Raw genomic sequence first — 22,770 nt, 5'->3', positions numbered from 1 at the left:
TCCAGGCTCCTCGGGGCTCCTACTGGATCACTGGCGCTCCTCGGGACCGCTCCGGGATCACCGGTGCCCCTCAGGATCGCTCCGGGATCACCGGGACCGCTCCGGGATCACCGGTGCCCCTCAGGATCGCTCTGGGATCACCGGTGCCCCTCAGGATCGCTCCGGGATCACCGGTGCCCCTCAGGATCGCTCCGGGATCACCGGTGCCCCTCAGGATCGCTCCGGTTCCTCCCGCCCCTCCCCAGCCCAGCGCCCTCAGGGGACCGCACGCGCCCCATGGCGCCACCTGGCGGTGGACTGGGGGATCGGTCACACCGGGAGCGGGAAGCTGGGATCAGTCACATCGGGATGGGGAAGCTGGGATCAGTCACATCGGGATGGGGAAGCTGGGATCGATCACCCCCACACCGGGGCCTGAACATGGACTTTTGGATAGTGAAATGAAATACCCCAAACTAGACCGAATAGCAAAGCTGCACAGGGGGCACGCTCAGTCCAAGCAGACGCTCAGTTTGGAAGCGGAGCAGTTTTCCAAAGAGGCCTCAGGCAAACGTTCTTTGGCACAGAGATGGCCATGGGAGATTCTCCCTCGCTGACAGGAGCACACACCACCCAAGCGATGTCCAAAGGGGCCCAGGCAGTGCACTGTGCCCACAGCTCAGCACCCCGGGATGAGGGCTCCTGTGCATGTCTACCTACAGCCAGGGTAAAGGTCTTTGGGGAGGTCCCACTATCGCAGCCTGTGTGCCTCAAATAAGCACCTTTAACACCCCAGGGTGCTCTGTGTGGGCAGTGAGTGACAGCCCAAGGCTCTGCTCTCTGGCCAACTGCTCCTTTTTTAAACATTCAGGCTGCAAACCAGTGCTCATTGCTAGATCTCCAGGTATATTGAGAGGGATTCCTCACATCTGGGGTAAAACCCCCAAGTTTTGCCATAAAACAATGTGTGTTTACTCATCTGTTCCTTAAAACAATAGACATACTAAATGTTATTACGACATCCAGGCTTTGGCAACATCCAAAGCCTTTCCCTGTGCATCTGTTTTCACCTACATGTGCTGCAGCCTTTCCTGGTCCAGTCTCCTCCCAGCTGCCTGTGAGCCAACACTCCCGCTGGGGAGGCCAGACCGGCCACAGTCCCTCTGCAGGACTGTCCCAGTTTGCCTCTGCAGCTCAGTGGCAGAGGGATTGCCATGGGACTGGACTTCAGGAGAGAAGGGACACATCCTCCTGCAGCTTGGTCGTGGGGTAAAAAGTGGCTGAATTGCAATAGGAAACCCCTGGGAGCTGTGGGCTTGTTAAATATGCTCAGTTCAGATTTACCTATCAAAGGGGAAAGTCTAAAGGTCTTCCAGAGGGAGAGAAAGCAGTTCTCTTGCACCTTGGAACCCTGTTAACTGCAAAGGCAGCCTCTGCTGGAAGCACAGAGCACTGTCAGCAAAGCACAGGGGCTGAGGGAGCAAAGGAGACCTCAAAGCTGATGGTACTCTTAAGAAAGACAAAGCAGAGCCCAGCCAGGAGCAGAGAACTGAACCTAGAAAGGAAAGGTAACATGCAAAGAAGCATGAGGAGAAGTACTGGGAAACAGGGCAAGAGAGATGTAAATTTTACCATTTTTGCCTCTGCAATTCATCTCCGCCTTCTAGGACACACTGACCTTCCTTGCACAAGTTCCCAGGAAGGAGCTTCTGTGCCTTTTGTGGAAGGGTTTTTTCACCTCTGGACAGAACTGACTTTCCCTTCACAAATATGGGCAAGTTAAGCATTAGGCCCATCTCCCCAGGCCCATCTTCCATGTCAAAATGCAGCCGAGGCTGCTGGTTCCTCACCACTGCAGCAAGATCCCTGTCCACTCCAGGTCTCCAAGGCAGGTCCATAGGGACAAGGCAGGTCTGAGGCCAGGCCACAACATCAGTCTGTGGGTTGGGGTCCAGAGCAGACACAAGTGTGACCACGGCTGGGGACAAGCAGTCCTGTCGTGTAGCTCAGGTCAACACTGAAGGCTCCAGGATAAGCAGAAAGAGGCTCCTGGGCCATGGTCAAGGGTGTGAGAGACCGCAGGGGGCCTGTTTAGGATAATTGGGGCCTATTAGGGCTCTCAGGGTCCTAACATAACGAGAGAATAGCTGTGCTGACTAAAGGCCTGTGGTGACTCCAGAGATGTCACTGTTAGGGAAAAGGAAGGATCTAACAGAAAAGTGTTGAGAGAAGCGTGAGGAGAGATCATGCTGATGTGCAGCACCATGGCTGCAGTGAGACAGAGCTGTATCATGCCCTCACCAGGTCTCAGCAGTAAAAGCCAGCCCCAAAATAGCCCTTGCAGTGGCAACAGCTCTCTTCTGCAGTGACTAGCCAGAGGCCCATCACCCATATCCCAGGAGACAAGATGAAGAAACAAGATACCTTGAGAGTAACTGCAAAAATCAGACACATTATTTCAGTAATTTACAACGGTATCTGTGATCCCACAATTAGGCAGGTTTGGAGAAGCAGCTCCAAGTTTCTATAGTTTTCAGTTCTGTTTCAAAACCAGTAAATGCTCTGCCTCCCTGCATGTGCAGCCTGAAGCTTCAAGACAGCTCAAACTCCACTGTGCTGGGTTCCCTCAGCCCCAGCCCCTCTGGAAAACATTCCATGTGCACATTGCATCTCTCCAGATTTTATTCTCATTCCAAATCTGCAAGTACAAATATAGTAACATTCCACTCTCCTAATGCACACTTACAAGATGTGCTGAAATGTCAGATGCTAAACGGTACAAAAAAGCACTTTACCACGTTCCCGTTGATGTGCAATATAACAGAGAAGGCAGAAATTGCTTTAACATCTGTTGATTTCTTAGATCTGAACACTCTCCTCCTTTCATCTGGCAGCAGCAGAGCTATTAATACTGCATCAGCTTCTCCAGAGTTTGCAGCAGTGCACTGGTAAACACATACCTCGAGAATGGTCTCATTTCTGCAGGATTTTGGTCATGACTCCCTCTATTCAAAGCAAAGCTGCCGGAGCAGAGGGATTCTAAGAAGGTGAACGCAGCAGAGAGGAGTGGACAGGCAGGTAATACCCCCGCTGTGGGGAGGAAGCAGGGGTGAGGCTAGAAAGCTTCCTACCGCTGTAGCTATTGTGTCCCTGCTTCCTCTGCACAGCCAGGGAAACCATGGATGACGCAGCCAGTGGGACTGAACTCACCCAGCAGCAGTTGCAGGGCTCTGCCAACCTGGTCACAACTTGTTCTTGACAAGCAGTGTTGCTGAGTCACTTCAATGGGTGCAGGGTCCTTCCCTGTGGTTGGTATTGTTTCTCATGCTGCTAAAAACAGCCAGTTGGCAACATTCCTTCTGCACATTTGAATTATCCAGAAAAAAAAAAAAAAAACTCAGCCAAAAATATTGAGATAACAAGATTTTTTTTCTGCTTCTAGATGGGAAACAGAATATTTTGACATACCAAGAGACTTCAAAATGAAAGAAATCAAGGCTTTGTTCTGATAGATTTTCCTTTTCTCAGGGAGTGGAGGCCCAGGGAATCACTTCGTTAAAATTTCCCACTTGGCTTGAATAATAAGGACATGACCTCGAAGAAGTCAACTGTGACATGAACGTTTTCTCATAACAGAAGATACAATTACTACCTTACTGTGGATCAAGCAATGTGGCTGATACATTGGAACACTGTCCAAAGAAGAAAATCTGTGTTCAGATGGGAGCATCTTATCCAAATCCAAAGCTCCGTGTACAGGCAGCACAGGTGGGAGCTCACATGTCCTTGTTTCATCTCTGGTCCTGCCCTGCTGCAGGGTCTCTAAGAAAGCTGGAGTTTTGGGAACTAGGGACGCAGCCTGCCTCCTCTTGGAGGATGTTTAGGACAGGAATAGCTGCCGTGGGCTCTTGTGTCGATAGCACAGTCTACTCATGTGTTGGCTTTTGCCAGGTGTCAAACACCCTCCAAACTGGCCCATTGCTCCCTTCCCTTCCCTTCCAAGGGCATGGGCACAAATCCATTCTGAGCACCTATCAGTCAGCTACAGCAGCTGTCAAAACCCTTAGGCTGAAAAAATTGTCAGGACAAATTTGTTTGAAATCAAATTAGAACTTGGCCACGGGATAAGCACCAGGTTAAGCTGAACCACCTCAGGAGCATCCTTGAAACAAGCAGCCCTCAGTTCTGCTTCTCTACTGGCAGGAAGCCTCTTGACTTCAGTGTATCATTTTACTCAAATACTCTCACATTTTCCTAATGTTGAAATTATAAAGTGCCAAAGCAGCTAAATATAGGAACAAAATAAACTAACTACATGAGAAATAAAAGCCTATTTTGTGTCTCTTCTCATTTTATGAGTAATATTTCTTTCCTTTTTCTAGAGTTCCTTGCTGAGCTGGAAAAAAAATCCTAGTTGCCAAATCTGTACTTAATCTGATTTTTTTCTATATATTTTTCATGTATCCTTTCCTCTTTTCAGTCAAGGTTCCACTATGAAAGCAAGTTCTCCTCACTGTCCTAGCCCAAACAGAGGCTGTATTAGTGGGAATTAACCTCTTCAATACTCAAGGAGTAAATCTCCGAGGGATTTTTCTTCAGCAGAAGGTCTGTAATGCCATGAGCACTAACAAATACTGTAATTGGTGTCTCTCATGTTTTGTGTATAAAATTTGAACCTCTCACAGCTGCATTTCTGGCTGTGATCTTAATGGAAATGTCACTGACAATTCCCCCCCCCTAAAAAGGGAAATGTCTGGCTGTAGCTGGGACTTGCATGGCTCCTGGAGCACTTGCTGCAGCCCGGCAGCCCCTTCCGCCGCCTGGAGTGGCACCTCACCCAGCACACTGCAGTGCTGCAGCTGCAGTGCCTGGCTGCTCCAAACAACCTCAGGGGGTTTGGGATCAACCCTTGCAGCTGGAGCATTAAACCACTGGTGACCTGAAACTGGAGGGCAGCATGAACAGTCCTGGAACATTTTTCTCCATCTTGTCTGTGTTAAGTCCAGCTAACTTTTGCCATCTTCTGGAGGAAGAAAATAAAATGAGGATGCTCAGTTATATTTGGGCTTTATCGAACTTGAGACATTAAATAATCTGCTCATCTGCTATTCTCACAAAGATATCCAAGTCTTTGGTTTTTTTTTTTGGGGGGGAGGCTTTTAACCGTTTCATCCTCAATTCTCCAACGATGTTTTCATTCCACCTCAGGCTCTAGAAGCCTCATGTTCATCAGAAATGCTCCCAAGGTACACAGGGCAGGTTTGGGATTTCCTGACAAGTTTTTCAGCAGTGCAGTCTGCTGAAAAGAACTGCTCAGCATTGGAGCAGTGGTGCATTTCCCCTCCACTGAAATAAAAACCTCCTTCACCGGAGAGCTGTGCTTTCCCGTGGACAGTGAACTCACTTCCTTCTGTTTTGTTTATAGCCCTATGTGAGGTTTTTCCTCTTCCATTCCCTTTTCCAAAAGCAGTAAGACAATAAGATATTGTTGAGTGTTGAACATCCATGTTTCTGTTTCTTGTCTTCACAACAGGACTATTAGAATGATGAGAAATGAAACAGGGAAATGATGAGGGAGAATGGCAACATTTAGCTCAGATTTTTATCCAAAACAGCAGAAAAGACATTCAGAAATGGTCCAGCAATTGACAGAAGCCGTCTTGTTTTCAGAAAAATGACAGATTAACCACTTAATGGTAATGAACCTGTGCACCATGCTTAAACTAGAAAACTCGGTACACTGGACAGGGTGATTTGAACAATGCCGTCTGCAACAGGGCGTAGGAATAAAGCATACTGGTCACTAGCAAAACGCAGAGACATCATTTTCCAACGGCACTGGGAAATAGAGTATCCATCACTGAACTGCAAAATCCTTGGACTCCTCAAAAACAGGCCCTCCCTGGAGGGACAAGGGACAAACACGATCACAGGAGGACCTGAGGATACCTTTGGAGAAGAGGAAGCTCTCCACAGTGGGCAGAAGAAAACTAAAGAAATCTGACCCCTCTCACACTCTGGGGAGAATGTCTAAGGCCAGACAAAATGGTGCTGGAATGGCACATCCAAAATTAGGGATCAGTGCAAGCCCTGGAGCTGGTTGTATGGGTGGCATCACCCAGGCACACAACCAGCAACAAACCAGTCACTGTGCAAGAGCAGGAACTTCTGCACTATCCCCAACATCCTAAATGTGATGGATGTGACAGTTTGACCTCAAGCAAGAGAAGGGCACACACAGGGACCGTGGGCAGCTTTGAAATGCATCTTGTGATCGGCTAAGAAGATCCAGAAAACGCATATTTGGTGTAATGAGAGGAGTCAGCCCAGTACATGGACAAGTACAATGGCGAGGAAGTTTGGCAGCACAACCCACTCCAGCAGGAGCCAGAAATTCCTGGGGATGCTCAGCTGTCTAGAGAAATGCATGTCACACCAATCTGCCCAGGCCAGAAGCCTCATCTATTGCTCCTGTCTCCCTGAGACAGCCTTCCTAAAGCCAGATGGATGATCACATCCAATTCATTTCACTTGCCAAGTGTTATTCCTCATGCAATAGCAGAGCACGATTTACTGAGCATGAGCATAAACATTCTTCGTCAAAGATATGCAGCTGATGGTCCCAGCACTGCACAAGCCAAAGCTGGAAGACAATGTTGCAGTTAGAAAGGGCCTATCTTAAGGGAGGCAGATAGATTCTGATCAATATTTAACACTGTCAAACTATCAGATAAATGGATAGATTTCAATATCACTCAATGACTTTTCTAGCTCTAAAAAGTTCGAAAAGTGGTGCCATTTTACCAGCAGCTTGCAGGTACAGGGACAGACAAGGCAAAACCAATAACGCCGTCTTCCCCCCACCCCCCCCCATAATTCAACAATAAAACATTTGATCCATTTGGGATCAGCCAATGCAAAATTAAAATGTTGCCATAAAGATCAACATAAGGATACAGCAGCTTCAAACCACAGATATCTCAGTGGACAGCCCCGAAGTTGGGGGCTGCAGAACAGGGGAGCCTGAACCCCCATTCCCTGCTCTTGGAAAGCAGGACAGAAACAAACAACAAACAGAAAGCCCTGACTCAGTGCCACACAGGGAAGGGCATTACTGCTGCTGGACACATGGCAGTGGGGCAAAAACTGTGAGGATGGGGAAGACTGTGAGTACAGGGAACAGGGAGAGATCCCCAGGAAGGCTGCAATTTCTGTGTAATTTTATGCATACAATTATGTGTACCCATATAAATAAATATATTTATATATATATATATACCTGTATATAAAACAATCAAAGAAAAACCCTCTCACATATTTTCATACATAAGCAGCAGCCCTTAGGTCTGCTCCAGGCTTTCTTCTCCTAAAGTGAAAGCTGCCAGAGTACATAATAAAATGCCATTATTTTCCTTGCTGCTCTCCTTCTCTTTCCTGTCTCATACGTTTCCTTCATTTTGTTTCTTGCTCTCTACTTTATTTCACTTCTTTCTTCCCCCCACTTCTATTCCTGGCTCTCCCTACCCCCCCCCCCCTTATTATCATTTCGTCTCTCCACTCATCCTTGCTCCTTTCCTGCTTCTTCTGCTCTTCTGTCTCATTCCCAGTCACTCACTTCTTTCATACTGAATTAACTCTCCCCCTGGTCTATGCATCCTGACAATCTATCTGTTTTTAATTGTTGCACTAAACTTAGCTGGACATTTCAGAGCGCCGTGTACATTTAAACTGAGGACCTTTTCAAAGTCTTCATAATTCAACTTGATTCCCTGTATTTGATACAAAAGCCATATGTTTCTGTGGATCACGTATTGTTTCGCACATGTGAGCACTTACAGAGCGGACCTGTGTTTGGGTATCCTTTGCTTTTGCTTTCTGAGCTGTCGAGTAATTTTGTGCTGTGTAAAGCAGTGATACTTCGAAATGTGCAGAGATACTCTCCACGCTCCTGAAAATGCTCCGTGAATGTAACAAATGAGGGCTTACAATGCTGAGTGGGCTTTGCTTGGCGTCCTTTCAGAGGTGAAAAGCCCTCACATGCTGCTCCCCCTCAGGGCTAACAGGATGGCAGGGTTTGAGCAGTATCCAGACCACATTGCTGCTTCATCACAATTAGCCTTTTTAATGGCCCTTCACAGATGCCACCAGCACTTCTAAGTTCTATTGAATCATCCCAACAAACTCCCTAGAAATGTTCAATTAATCTACTGCATCCTCAGAGCAGATCTAGCAGCCTTTACTCAGACACAACTTTCTTGCCTCACACCCTGGTGCTAAGTCTATAAAGAAGGGGAGAGAAGGGGGAGAACATCATGATGGATGCTGGCAGGCACGTAAGAACTGACATTTCCTTTTCAGCAGTTAAAACATTGAACCAAACGTTAAAATCCTACCCTAGGTGTGGATGTCCCCAGCACATCTTGGTATCAAATGTGTGCGTCTCCAGGGAAAAGTGGACAGAGACTAGCAGTGATCTAAATGGAGGGGAAAAGTTCTCACACTGATTCAATTAGAGCAGTAGATGTTGTAATATAGCTTCAAGGGATAACTGAAACTTTTGGAGAGTGCTTCCTTTTCTCTTTTTTTTTTTTCTTTCCCTTTTTCTTTCCTTTGGCTGCTGCCACATGGAGCTCATTTCACATTTCAACTATAATGTAAGTGATACAGAAAAACAGTTCTCACTTTGTGTCAGATCCATTGGTGCCGAATCCACAGGCACCCTCCTCCAAACAGCCTGAGAATACAGCCATGCACAAAGCTTTACCTTTTCTACCCTACTCCTGCCATACCTGGGTCTCAAGTGGGTGAGTTTTCATTCTAACTGCTAGCCAGAAAATACTTGAGTGACCACCAGAAAATGATCCATCTCACTCATTTTCTCTGGGAAAAACTACAGAAGTTAAATAATGACAGTTGTTCTGTGCTACAGTGACATAAAGCCCAGGACAAAGGAAAATGTGCTATTAAGCAACTATGTCAATAGAAGTAGAAATCCACACCTCATACGAGGAGGGTGCACTGACTTTGTTACTGTGCTGATTTGCACCAGTGGAGCATCAGTGCTGGCAAGTTCCCCGGGAGCAGGGAGCCCTTCCCCCTGAGGTAGCCAACAGTCTGGAAACATCACAGAAGTATTTTGCCTGGGGACTCTCAGGAGCTGGGGCTGCTTCATGTGCTCTGGTATTGCAGCAACGCCCCAATCTTGCTTGAACAGTAAACAAATGTAACAATAGCTACAAAGATAAACCACAGAAAATTTCCCACTCCTGGAATTCCCAATGCGAGGTTAGCACTTTCCCCTCAGAAATAGCCAGCACCTCAACTTCCCACTGCACTGGCTCAAGCTGTGGGTGCTCAGTGAGTCCAAAATTCAGCTCCGCTCCATTCTTTGTCACTCAAGTTGAAAGTTCTAAAGAAAAAACAACGCTGTAAAATTAAGGCATATAAGTTCACTGTGGACATCTCCCCTAGGTCAGTCCTTCCAACTGCAAACTGACGCCCCACCATCAGAGCTGGGCAGCCAAAACCCCAGGGATTCACTTGCAGTCTGTATTTCTGCGTTGGCAACAGAGGCAACAGTACCACAGCTCATCCTCCAGCTCCTGCTGAGTCATCTTTGGGATCTTCCTCGGCTAGTTCCGACCGTGGGGAATCCCTGGTAGTTACGCTGCCCCACACAAATCCCCCTGCCCAGCCCCAGCACAGAACTGAACGCGCTACAGGGAAACCAAGACTTCCTTCTGACTACAGCATCAATTATTTCACTGGTCCTTAAAATTCTCCAAGATCCACCACACTTGGTTTTCTTTAGCAAACTCTGTTTCTCCTAATACTTTATAAATATTCAGTTCTTTCTCAAATAAAAGGTAATAGCTGATACGTCCTCATTTGTTCAAGATCCATGGACCACACAGCGATTTTTTTGGGTCTGAGTAATATAAAATTAAATTTTATCACTAAAAATATCAGTAAGTGTGTACAAACCCATTTTCTACAGTTATGAGGTCTCAGCCGCCAGAGGATTGTATCCTGCAGACATTTACAAGAAAATTTGGCTTTGAAGATTACTGGATATTTTCTAGTTCTCCTAACCAAGTGCTGCTCTCTACACTGCCTTATTAATATTTGTACAGGGCCACACTCCAAAACACTAGGACTCAGAATGACTTCTTACATAAAGGGAATTTTCCTTACAGGGCAGATTAGTGTTTAAAAATACAGAACATGGGAGCAAATGGTAAAAGCCTGTTGTCAGGAGGGAGGGCTACAGCCCCCGTGGTATCAGCGAGAGAAAGAGAGCAGCGGCAAAAGGCAAAGCACAATCCGAGAGAGGGAAACGGAGCAAGAAAAAGGAGAAAATGTGCAACTGAGTATTTATATCCCAGGAATTCCCCACATTTCAAGACCGCGCGAAGAACGTCCCGCAGGCTGGGAAACACCTCCCGCCCCCGTGGCTTTTTTCTGGGTGTTTTCTGGCAATCGGACGATGCTGAGAGCTGGGCGCGGGAGGGAGAGAGGAGCCCCCTCGGCCGAAGGGGCCGCTCCCCTCGGGCGGTGCGGGGGGATGCGGGGAGATGCGGGACCGGCAGAGGGCAGCGGCGGGCCGGGAGGTGCAGGCACAGGCACTGCCCGCGTCGGGCCAACTGCAACTACTTAGGGTGTGCTCTCGCTTCAAACTCCCAAACGTGTCATGTGGAACATCACAAAGGCGCACTGGTGAACTCTCCGCCTCTAATGGGAAACACTTGAGAGTTCCACCAAATCTGTCACTTTTTAAACGAAAACATTAAAAAAAAAAAAAAAAAGGGCCGAGATAAAACAAAACAACAGGGAAAAAAAAAAAAAAGTTGGAATCATGCACTTTGATTCAGATACTGAAAAATTTTCCTCCAGGAATGGAAAAACTGATGGGGGAAAAAAAATAATAGAAAAAGGCAAACCGAAATCTTGTGGTGCTTGTAGCGGCCGGAGCAGACATTCCTCCCTATAATCCCCTCGTTCCCTTCCCGCTTAGGGAAGGGGAAAAAAAAAAAAAAAAAAAGAAAAAAAACCTACTCTGTGATGGCTCGTAGAGATTTTGGGACCTAAAGATGTTTAAACAAGTGGTTCCCATTTCTATTCCAAGGCAACTGGTGACTGTCCCAGACAACACTAGCTGCTCTGGGCTGAACTGAACAGTGGGTTATCAAAAAAAGGCGAATCGAGAGGCTTCCAAGGCAAGCTCGTTGATTTGGGGGAACGAGTGGGGAAAGAGAAGGACTGTTCAGTGGACTGGAATTACAATGGCCGGGGCAGGAGGCTGCTCTACAAGAGATATCAGCAATGTGTGTTTTTAGAAACCTTACTGCTAACGTTTAAAATCTCCTGCTTCTTTCTTGAAAACATCCCCGTGTCTCGGAGGCATCATAGGAACCAGAAAGGGAACTTTTAAGACCGGGGACTGAGAGGCCGCCTCTGTCCCTGTCCCTGCCCGCCTCACCCCTCGCTGCCGCGCTGCCCCTCTCCCTGGGGACATCAGATCATGGCAAACCGTGAGGACACGGATTAAAGTGCCTCGGGAATCCCTCTCTCGCTGGTACCAGTGGGGTCCAAGTGGCTGTTCCCGGCCGCAGGGTGTGCGCCCCTCCTATCCCGCTTGGGGCAGAAAGGGCTGGTACAGTCCCAAAACCTGGGTGGAAACGAATCAAGGGAGAACTCCGGCTGCCCAAACCTCAGAACCGGCTTCCCCTCGAAAGACCTCCCGGCCTCCCCCTGCGCCTCGGGGGTGTTTTATTAGCCAGACAACCAACATTCACCGGGACTTCGTTGTCCCGGCTGTATGAGCCGCTCCCGGCACCGCTTCTGACTCTCCGCCGGGGCTGCCAGCAGCCCCTCGGTGGGCCAGGCTGCGGGGCAGCCTTCGTGCCGCAAGAACTACTTGTAACCGAGCGCGGGGAGCGTTCCGGGGCCACGTACCAGATGCCGCAGACATTGTCGCTGATAAGCACCAAACGATATCGCTTCCAAAGCAAGGAGAGGAGGAAACGCAGCGCATCCTCAACATGTGCCTGATATCTTTCCCCCCGAACATCTTATTAAAAGCAACACCTAAAAAAAAAAAAAAAAAAGACTTGTAGCGAGTGACTCCTTTTTATTTCTCTCCCCTTTTGATAACTTAGGATCGTGTTGTGCTCAGTTTCGCCCTGTGCTTTATTGATTGTTTGGGTTTTCATGGAACAAAACGATAGTAGTGAAAAGAACCCCAGTTATCGTTGGGAAAAAAACTGGGAGACGGGCGCTGGATGTTAAACAACAGCTCAGTAACTTTTCTCTGCGGCGGAGCAGGTAGCGCGCCCCAAATTTGCACCTTTGCGCGCCCTGCTTGCCCGAGGAAGTGGAAGCTGCCGCGACAGCCCAAAAATCACGAACCTTCTCTCCACAATCGCTCACAGCCCATTTACTGAAACCCTACGGTTTTTTTTTGATTCCCTCGCCCCATTCACGAGCCAAATCTCCATCAGCTGTCAGTGAAATGCCCTTCGAGGGCCAGCCCGCGGGTCGGGGAGGTTTGCACCTTCCGTGTCCGCTTTTCCCCCATGCTGCCTCCTGTCATCGAAAATAGTCACTGTGAACCAGAAAGCTGAGATTCCGTCCCGTCACTTCGTGATCGTTCCGAATTTGCTATTCATGTGGTGTGGGGGGAAAGTCCCGTTGGAGAGAGAAAGAAATTAAACGAAGGTAGGTGAACAACTCATCTGCCAGAGAACCCGCGGCGTTTACAGGGCCAGCTGTGAAGGCAGGAGCCTCCGCCGGTGTCAGGAGCCACCTGTGTGCTCGCGCCTGCGTCCTCCGGGAAAACCGAACTTGGGACCCCCCGGCACTTCAGGGAAGGATGGCGTTCCTCCTGCCGTCATTTTATAACGGGGAAAGGCCTTACACAGTGCGGAAACCCTGTCCCAAAGGCCGAGCAGGGAGAGCCGTTGTTTCATTTTAAGATCATACCTGATGAGATTTCTCACTGTATTTGCTCACTGTGCAACTTGAGGGAGAGCAAGGCCCTCCTGCCCTGCCAGTGCGTTCGCGACCCCCTTTCTTGGGCAGAATGGGCAGGTCCTGGCAGCGGGAGCGGGTGGGCTCCTGCCTGGTGCCTGGCTCTGTGTGCTGGGGCGGGAACAAGCACAAGGTTTTGTCGAAAGCCGAATTCCCCTTCAGGAAACATGCAGCTGATTTTGAACGGATTCCCACCAGCCCACTAAACCCTGCAGCTGCTTGTTTGGCTAATAAAGCCCCATGTGTTTTTAAACTTATGAAAAGAAAAAGATGTCCATCCAAATAAACTGTAAGTGAAAACTCATTGATTACCTCCGCCTTCCTGTCTCTGATTTGATTAATCATTGGCCATCATGCTTTCCGAGTCACTTCTGTGTTGGTTTCCCTCTGCCTGAATCCTGTAAGACTTTTCCAGAAGGGCGGCTGTGATGTTGAGACCAACATACTGTAAACAACCACAAGAAGCAGAGCTAATGTTTTCAATACAGCTCTAGGACTAAAATAAACTCATTGGATTAGGCCAGCTAGAGCGATTGTTTTGGTGAGCGCTTCCCAGGCCCGCTGCTGAGCACATCCCCGAGGGCTACCTGGGGCGGGCGGCGATGCCGCGGCGGCTCCGGGTGGCAGAGTGGGCGTCGACTCCGCCGGGAGGAGCCCCCTCCCCGCCTGCCCTGTGCGGGGCCACATCCCTGCTGCGGGACAGATGTGACACCGCCGCAAAGCACAGCCCTGCCAAGGGCGGGGATGCCCTGCACACCCAGGAATGGATTTCTGGGGGACTCTGCAGAGGTGAATGAAGAAGTCGGAGGGGAATGGCAGACCCGGGAGCCCGCCCGTGGCGCCTCTCTCTCTCCCCAGCTCCCGGCTGCCAAGGTGTGCCCAGAGCTGCCGGTGCCGCTAGTGGGGTTCAGAGGCGCTCTCGGGGCTCTGCAGCGCTTCTCGGGGCTCTCCTGTCTGGTTATCCCAGCCCTGTCCTAGCCCGCTACAGAGTCCGGCTTTTTAGTCCTTTTTCACCGGTTTCTATTGCCCAAACCACCCTGGCTGCCCGTGCCCTCCCGCACGGAGCTGGCCCCCCACGATTGACGCTGGCCGCAGGAGATGACCCCACAGGGCTGGCCGAGCCCAGTGGGGAGGAAGGAGGGGGTCCCTGGTCCCCGCCCGCCCCGTCGAGCCGCCCTCCGGCCACTCAGGCCGGGCCGGGCCCGAGGCTCGGGGCAGGCGGCGAGCTGGGGTCGCCAGAGCTTGCCGCGCTCCCGACCGGCGGGAGCCGCGTCCGTCACACACGCAGAGCGGAGATTTTTTAAGTAACAAATGTACTTTTTTATTTTTGAAACAAAAATATCGTTTTCGGCTTAACAATAGCCGGATCTTGCTGAATGAAGCCTTTGCATATTTTCCTGTTTTAATTGGTTGTATAATAAACAGTCCTGACCCCGCACTCTCTTTTCAATGAGTTCAGGGTGAAATGCGGACCATGGGACTGGAAATGACTTTTTCACCACTTAAAACACGGACAAGAATACCAGGAATCAGGCGGTATTAACCTGGCGCTCCAGCCGGGGCGGGAGGGAGGGCGCAAGGTAAGAGCCCTGTGTGTGTCTCCTCACGGAGCACGGCTCTGCCTTGCCCTGCCCGCAGCCACCGCCACCGTCGCCTACCCTCTCCAGGCACGACTAGAGGAGCTGGAACAGCCCTCCCGGGGTCCCTCAGCACCGGCGCTCCCGCCGGCCTGCAAGCAGAGGGCAGCCGTGCCATGCCGTGCCGTGCTGGCGGGGACCGGCCTCGGTGCCGAGGGCTCTGCCACCCTCCGACCCTGGCCAGGGGTTCAAACGACCTTTGCGGCCTGCGCAAAGGACCTGAGAAGAAAAAAAAGCTTCGGCCGCAGAATATTCCGTGGGGTTGGCAGTGCCCCGGTGGGCCAGAGCAGCAGAGGGGCTGTGGGAGCCCGCTCAGCCCCGAGGAGCAAACCCGGCCCATCGTGCGAGGGGCACGGGCAGCGCTGCCGCTCCTGCAGTGGCAGAGGCAGGCTGCTTCCACGCCCGCTCCAGGCAAGGAGAAAACACCCCTCGCTCTTCTGCTTTCATCTCTCTCCAGCGTTGCATAAACCCGGGGCCGTTCCGAAAGGGCAGTGGCGGTGGCTCAGCGGCCCTGAGGCCCCCTTGGCCCTGCTCCGGCTTCCCGGAGCAGCCCCGCGGCCGGAGGAGGCTCCTCGCCAAGGTGCTGTCCCGGGGAGCGCGTCCCTCTCCGTGCAGCATTCCCCCTGCCGCCCTTTACATAACGGGGAAAGACCTTACACAACGAGCAAACCTGGCTCTTCCCAAGAGCCCGGCGGCCGGCCGCTAGCTTTTGTAAGGGGCCGATGGGGCTGAGCGGCGGTGCGGCCGGCGGCAGGTGGGACCCGCGGGAGCGTTTGGCGTGGCGGCCCGGGGCAAGAGAATTCTGAGCCGCCGTGAGCACCCCCTGGTCCCCTGGCGCCCTTCGTGCACACCGAGCTGCCTGCACGAGCGGTCGGTACAGACTCCTTCTCCTGCCCAGCCCCTGCCGTCCCAATTGCCGCTGTCCCGGGATGCGGCCCGATCCTACACATCAGCCAGGCTGCCCAGCGGGTTCGTGTGGGACACTCGGTCCCCGCGTATCGGTGCCTGGGTGTTCGATGCCACACAGCGCGGTCCGCGGCGGCCCCCCACGGGCCGGCCTTCGCTGCCCAGCGAGCAGAGGGGTGATGGCCGCCCCCTCCCCAGGCCGGCAGGAATGACCAGGAGGCCTGGTTGCTCCGGCAGCTGCAGAGGCCGAGCTGCTGCCGGCAGGACCAGCCCTGCCCCGGGCCACAGCCCGACAGTGCCCGGAGAGCGCGGCCAGGCCAGCCCGGGTTCTCGCCGTGATTTCCCTGTGAAGTTTACATTCAGTACAGACTCTGTTTATAAAATACAGAAAACGATCGTGAAAACATCCCTACAGGCGCGACTGCCGCAGCTGACTCGGGGCCGCGCTGATGCTGGGGAATGGCGAGGGAGGCCCGGGGAGAAGGAGATCGGAGCCTCGCCCGAGCACAAGCAGCCCGGCAGACGGACAGGGCACCGGCCCGGCCCGGCGAGCGGCCTCACAGCCCTGCCGGCCCGCTCCTTTCCCAAATGCGCGGCTCTCTGCCTCTCCGTGTGGACTCAGACGGCCACTAGTAAAGCACGGCGGGAAACAGCTGAAAACCTCTCGGGAATCGGAGTAGCCTCGGGGGCCGCACGGCCCCGCCCGGGCCCGGGCTGCCGCCTCCTCCCGCTGCACCTGGCACTGCCAGGTATCGCTTCACCCAAAGCCGCCGAGCCCCAGCGCTCCCGGGCGCTTCCCAAGGGCGCTGCAGCTCGGTCGAGAGACGAAATAGCCCAGGAAGGAGAGCAGGGAGGCGCCGGTGGGCCTGTGCGGGGTCCAGGGCGGTACTCCCTCCCTCCCTTCGCCCCGTGCCCACCTCCAGTGGCGAGGGTTTCCCTTGTGGTCCCGACGCACCGTGGAGGAAACTAGCGGGACTGGCAGTACTTATTTAATAAGGAACAAGCAGCCAAGGCCCTGAGCCCTCCGGCGCAAAGCTGCGATCCCCAAGGCCTGTGAGCGGTGCTCCCTCTCCCCTCCACCGCCCGCTCCCACCTGAGGGCCGCGGGCAGGTCCGAGGCACCGGGCAGCGCTCTGCTCCCGCAGAGCCATGGGTGGCAAAGGCGAGAGTCGCGGCCGTGCCCCATGTGCCCTGGCAGCCCCTCCCCGGCCTTTCGCCCCACTGTTACACCAGTGTTCGTGTAGAGGCCAGGCTTTCTCTGCAGCCCCTACGCACAGCTTGGAGCGGCCGCGGCACCGTCACCTTGCAGCGACTCCGCTTGCTGCACCCCCTGTGCGTCCCTGTCCGCCCGGGAGCGGAGACTCTCGGCCGCACCAGCGCTCCCAGCGCTCTCCCGTTGAGGACAGGGCCGGGGCAGAGGGGCCAGGGGGCACAACAAGGCGTCCGGGCTGGCCCAGTGGGTGCCTCTGGAGCCCTTCTGCCTTGGCTGTGCCCGCCGAGTGGTGTCTCGACAAAGAGGCGACCAGTCCCCACGTCCCCCCACGGCTTTCTGTGGCTGCACCGGAGGATGCCGCTTCCTCCCCTTCAGGGAGGCTGCAGCAGGCCCTAGCAGAAGGGAAGACCGTCAGGCAGCCGGGCAAGGGCCTGGCTGACCCGCGGGTCACGCTGCAGGCCTCCGGCAGCGAGCGGGGAGCGCTCACCCCCAGCACTGATTTTCGCCCCTGGCAGCCCCTCTCCGGAGCTGCCCACGCAGCCCGGGAAGTGGATCACCCGCATCCCCGCTCCTGCCGCAGGACTGCAGGCCTGGCCCAGGCCGGCGGATAAGGGGACCCACTGCATCCTGGGCCGGCACCGGGCGAGGGCCGTCCCGCCTGCCCCATCCCCTCCTGACCTCCAGGTGCTCTCGCAGGGGCCGCTGTCCCCGTGGGCTGGCAGGTTTCGAAGCGAGGCTCAGGCCTCTGGAGCGCCGCTGCCGCAGCCACCGGTGCGGCGAGGAAAGAGGGACCCGCCGGCGGCTCCCGGCTCCTTCCCCGGCCGGGGCCCGGATGGGGTGCGGGCCGCTCTGCAGCGCGACTGGGCCCGGGATAACGCGGGGCCGCGCTGTGTGCCCCGAGCAGGCGGGGGAGAAACGAAAGCGGAGCCGGGGTCCGCTGCGCGCGTAGCCACGGACAGTGTCCGGAGGTCCGCACACACGGGCGAGGTGCCGGCAGCTGCCGCGCCCCAGAGCGGAGGCTCTCCCGTGCCCGCCCGCGCTCACCCCTGTGGAGCCACCGAAACCGTCCCGCGGAGGCCGGAGCGGCCCCGCCGGAGCTCTCGGCGGCAGCGAAGCCCGCCGGTGCATCACGGATGGAGCGCCGGGCACCGTGTTCCCGCGGTGGAGCGGCCCCGGGAGCGGTGCCCGCCGCCAGGAGCGGCCCCGGCACACGGCGCCAGCCCCGTTCTCCGCCGCCGCTAACCGATCCCGAGCACGGCACAGTGGAGCGAAATAAAACGATACGGAAAGAAGGAAAGGCATTTTATTGGAGACTTTACAATGCTAGAAAGTACAATAAAAGTGCTAGTTCACTCTAGAAAAGTTGGTCCCAAAATGGTACTATGGCACAGTATCTATCAGCTTACACAAACATTTACAGAATCGCTATGAACTGGCCCCTGTTTCATAAATGCTATTTTTTTTTCACATTACTCTATGTAAAATTGAAGGATCAAAACTTTTTAAGAGAAAGGTCAAGCACTCAAAAGCAGAACCTACTGGAAAATCCATTTTGGGCCAGGTTTGGGGTAAAAAAAAAGAACGAAGATAAACTTTCATTATTATTAATAATATGCACACGGGAAAAATATTCTAATTTACAGGAAACCGTCTCTCTCTCTTTTTTTTTTTTTTTTTAATAACATCAAAATATTTTTTTAGACCTTTATAAAATTACTTTTAAGACCTCAGAGGACATTGTCTCCTTTAAAAAATATATTTACCACTGCCGAAACGTTTCACGAGTGACCCTGGCGGGTTTTGTTTGTTGGTTTCTATTAACCAGCAATATCGCACATCTGCTGTTACAGCAGTCCCCACGTTAAGTACTATTTTAACGAAAAGCCACAGCTCGGAAGAAGCGCAGTGCTTTGCAGAGCGAGGAAGAAGACAGAAAACGCGAAGAGAAGGAGGAGGACGAGCACCGTGGGCACACAGTAGTGTTTAGGCCCTGCCAGCCCTGCACCGCACGCGTGAAAATGCCTCCGCTATTTACAAGCTCCACTTTACTCTCCCCAAGGCCGAGCCCGGAAAGATTACGGCCGAATCGCAAAGGAGTATAATTTTGAGGGCTAAACAGCTTATTTTTAATTACATTCCCTCCCCCCCCAAAAAAAAACAAAAAAACCAAAACAAAACCCAAACAAACAAATTAAAACCCAACCAAAACCAAAACTAACAACTCACACACACAAAAAACGAACACACACACATACACACAAGCAGAGAAACACTCGGTGAATCCCCACTCCCTCGGAGACGGGCGGCCCGGCCGCCGACGCCCGGCGCAGCCCCGCGGGGAAGCCCCCACATTTTTACACCTTCTTCTCATGGCCGGACGGCTTCTTCACTGACACTACACCCGGGGCGAGGCTGCTATTTACCCACCGCGACAGTTTGGGCAGAGAGAAAGTCCGGAGCTAAGGGACGAGGAGAAGAGACACGAGAGCACAGGGGAACGCGGCGGGATGGGAGAGGGGCAGCGGGGCCGGTGCATTTCCGTGACGGCGGCCGGCCGGAGCCTCCCTAGATGTCTATGCGGGAGTGTAGGGCGCTGTGTTTGCTGTCGTGGTCCCAGTAGGAACAGTGCATCATGGACAGCTCGGTGGGCTGACGGGCGCAGGCAAACTGGAGGCCGGCTCCGTTCGCCGCCGGGGCCGCCGGCGGCGCGGGGCTGGCCGGGCTGAGCTGCTGCGGGTGGTGGGCGTGCGGGTGGTGGTGGTGGTGGCCCATGCCGTTGTAGGAGTTCACCATGCTGGGCAGCGCCATGCTCTGCACCCGCGAGTAGGGGCTGTAGGACGCCGGGCCCGAGAGTCCTTTCACATTGACGGGGCTGACGTTCCCGCCAGACATCTGGCAGGAGGTGTAGGGCATGGGCGCGGGGGGCTGCGCCAGCGGCCAAGAGTTGTTCATGAAGGTGGACTGCAAGTACTTGGGCGGGGACAGGTAGCCGTAGCTGTCCGGGCTGAAGAGGGTCTTGCCAGGCTGGAAGTGGGTCGGAGGCGGCCGGAAAGGCCGTTTCATCCTTCGTCTCCTGCGGTAGTTGCCTTTCTCGAACATGTCCTCGCAGGCGGGGTCCAGGGTCCAGTAGTTACCCTTGCGCTCGCCGCCGCCCTCCCGGGGCACCTTGATGAAGCACTCGTTGAGGCTGAGGTTGTGGCGGATGCTGTTCTGCCAGCCCTTCTTGTTCTTCTCGTAGAAAGGGAACTTGCTGATGATGTACTGGTAGATCCCAGACAGTGTGAGCCTCTTCTCCGCGCTCTCCCGGATGGCCATGGCGATCAGGGCCACGTAGGAGTAGGGGGGCTTCTGCGAGGGGTCCGGCTTCTCGGGGCCCTTGTCCGTGCTCAGCTCCTCCTTGCCCCGCTCCGGCTCCTTGCTGCCGCTGGTGTCATGAGCCAGCAGCGCCACTGTGTCCTCCTCGCCGTCCGGGTAATTGCTCATCATGGTGCCCCGCGTCCGCCGCCCGGGGCGGCCAGCGCAGCGCCGCGCGGTGCCGAGCGCTGCCCGGTGCGCGGAGCCCGGTGCCGGCGGCCGTCCCGCCCCGCGGTCGCCGAGATCGGGGCCGGAGCCGGGACCGGGACGGAGATGGGGAGGCGCCTCTCGCGGCGCCGCTGGTCCGTGCAGCGCGGCGGCGGCGGCGTCCCTGCCCCCGCGGGCTCCGCTCCCCTCTGCCGCGGCGGCCGGGCTCTTTTCTGATTTGTATGGGCCCGGCCGAGTTCCGCTTTCGTCAGGAGCCCGCTCCCCTATCGCGGCCGAGCCGCTGGGCACGGCCGAGTTCACCCCGCAGTCACGGCGCCGCGCTCAGCCCCGCGCACACGCGGCCCGACGTGGCCCCGCGGAGCGGTGCGGAACCGCCCCGGCCCCGCCGCGCCGCCGGGGGCGGGGAGCAGGGGGGCGGTGTCCGGGGGGTGCTCAGGGAGCCTCTGCCGCCCACCCCGGAGCCCGGTGGGGCCCGCGGCGCTGCGCTCCCCGCCCGCCCGGTGGGTGCGAGGGGGTGTGCCCGCGGCGCTCCCCCCGCCACGGCGGCTGTCACACGTCCAGCCGCACACGCGGCCGCGTTTATATGTCTTGGTCCCGCCAACCGGTCGCTCCCGGAGAGCACAAGGAGGCTGTTGCCTCTCCCTGCAAGTTGGTTCTTGCAGCTCTTATTTGCAGGAGGCAAGAGAGCAAAAGGTGTCAGATCGCCCCTTCTCTCTTCCCGCAAAGTACACCCTAACAGGCGACTCGAGGGCCGGGGCAGGGTGGCGGGGCAGCTTTCCTGATCGTTTCCCTGCAGGGCTTCGTCGTATTTCACACGGTTCCTGGAGAGCCGACATTCCCCCACTCCTTCCCCTTTCCTGCCTTCAGGTAGAGCCTCCCCGAACTGCAGACAGGCCGTCTCAGCTGGCCAGAGCACAAAATATAATAACATTATAACAAATCAGTAACACGGAGCTGCTCAGACACGGGCACAGCGGCGCGCAGAGGACTCTGCACTGATTTTTAACGGAGCCTTCAGCCCGATCCCCGGGAATGGAGCAGCCTGGCCCCGTTTGACCCCCGAGCCTTTCCATCAGACAACGCGGCCGCCGGCAGCCGCAAGAGTCCGGCCGAGCTCCGCAGGGCCGGGACCGCCTGCCCTCCCCGGCCCGGTCCCGCTCGGCCCTCGGGGTGCGGCGCTGCCATGAGCCTGGTGCTGCGGGCACGGCTCGGCACGAACTCGACCTCCCCTCCCGTACTCAAGCACAACTCGGGCTGCCCAGAAGCGGCCCTGGAAGCAGCTGCACGCTCAGATCGGCGCCCGCAGCTCCGCCGGCCGGCAGCTCACGGCCCTCAGACTCGCTCCTGCCCTTCTTGAACGCGAACACATTGTTCTCCGCCTCGCAGATTTTACATGCTAAACCAATTTTGGTAACCAAGCATGAACCCGGGGGGTTGGCAGCTCCCGAACGTGCATGCCCGGTGCAGCCGGGCCTCTTCCGTCGGGGCGCCCCGGGGCTTCGATGGCTGATGCGTGTGCCTGGCCACGGGTCCATGCTCCTCGCCCCGGGAGAGGCTAACTGGGGGTGAAGGCAGACGAAGATGTAGAAACATATTTTAACAGAAAAATAAACGAGTATTTCGGGAAACTCTTATCTTTACATATTATACTTCTCAGTTAAAACACTTTTCTACATCTTCTTCCATGCCCATATAACGAATCCCTCATCTTCCGTCGGTGGAGGAACGCGTGGCCCATAACCCGGGCTCTATGATTTCGGTCACGGAGAGGAGGCCCGTCTGTTTCCGCACCCGGCCGCGGAGCAGCGCACGCCGCCCCCAGGCACCTCCCCAAGGCACACAAACGAAACGGCGGAGGGACGAGGCCCGCACGAGAGACCCTCTCCAGGTTTCTCCTCCCCGGGCCGCCCCCGGCGGCTCGCCCCGTGCAGGGCGGCGGAGCAGCCGGAGCCAGCTGTGCCCCGCCGCCGGGACGGGGCTGCCGCGCTCCCCAGGGCCGGGGAGAACTTCTTTCTGCCGGCCACCCATGTAGCTCCCGGCGCTCCCCCTCGCAGGCATTTCCTCGGCGAGGGCCGGTGCAGGTGTAACAGCGCTGCTGCCTGTGTCATCACCTCCGCCAAATGGCACATTCCTCCCTTCTCCCTGCTTAGCCAGGCGCGTAGCTCCTTACCAGGGCTCGCTCGCTCGCAAAGGACATTTGACATCCGAGGGGCTTGTTTGGGGTTTTTTGACGGCACGACCAAGGGAGATTTCGGATGATCACGAGGGCAGAAGCTCATCAGCCCAGCGCTGGGAGCGGCGACCGGGCCGAGCAGCGGCAAAGGTGAGCGCGCAGCCCAGCGTGCGGCTACCGGAACGTTTGACACCAGGACAGGCAGGCGCCGCCGGGCTCTCCCCTCTCCTAATTAAGCCCTTCATGGGACATGAAAGAAGCATCTGAAAGCGCAGGAGCACGCCCATGAAGCTGTACCCTACAGCTGCGGTT

The 22,770-nt window shown here is 54.8% G+C and overlaps 1 protein-coding gene and 1 long non-coding RNA gene across 2 annotated transcripts in view; both read right to left on the bottom strand.

Moving 5' to 3' along the window:
• Positions 1-22,770, bottom strand: part of LOC114057712 — a 75,914-nt gene that overhangs the window by 5,148 nt on the left and 47,996 nt on the right. The gene's annotated exons all lie outside the window — the stretch shown is intronic.
• Positions 18,473-20,249, bottom strand: FOXL2 (forkhead box L2). The gene has a single exon (XM_027884352.1). It carries the CDS (start codon positions 20,247-20,249, stop codon positions 19,329-19,331), a length of 921 nt encoding a protein of 306 aa, XP_027740153.1. The 3' UTR covers positions 18,473-19,328.

Source organism: Empidonax traillii, unplaced genomic scaffold, assembly GCF_003031625.1.
Source record: "Empidonax traillii isolate 1590-97213 ecotype Southwest subspecies unplaced genomic scaffold, ASM303162v1 scaffold143:size1492093, whole genome shotgun sequence".
Classification (NCBI taxonomy): Eukaryota; Metazoa; Chordata; class Aves; order Passeriformes; family Tyrannidae; genus Empidonax; species Empidonax traillii.
The sequence above is the reverse complement of the archived record's forward strand: the minus strand, read 5'-3'. Positions and strand labels throughout refer to the sequence as shown.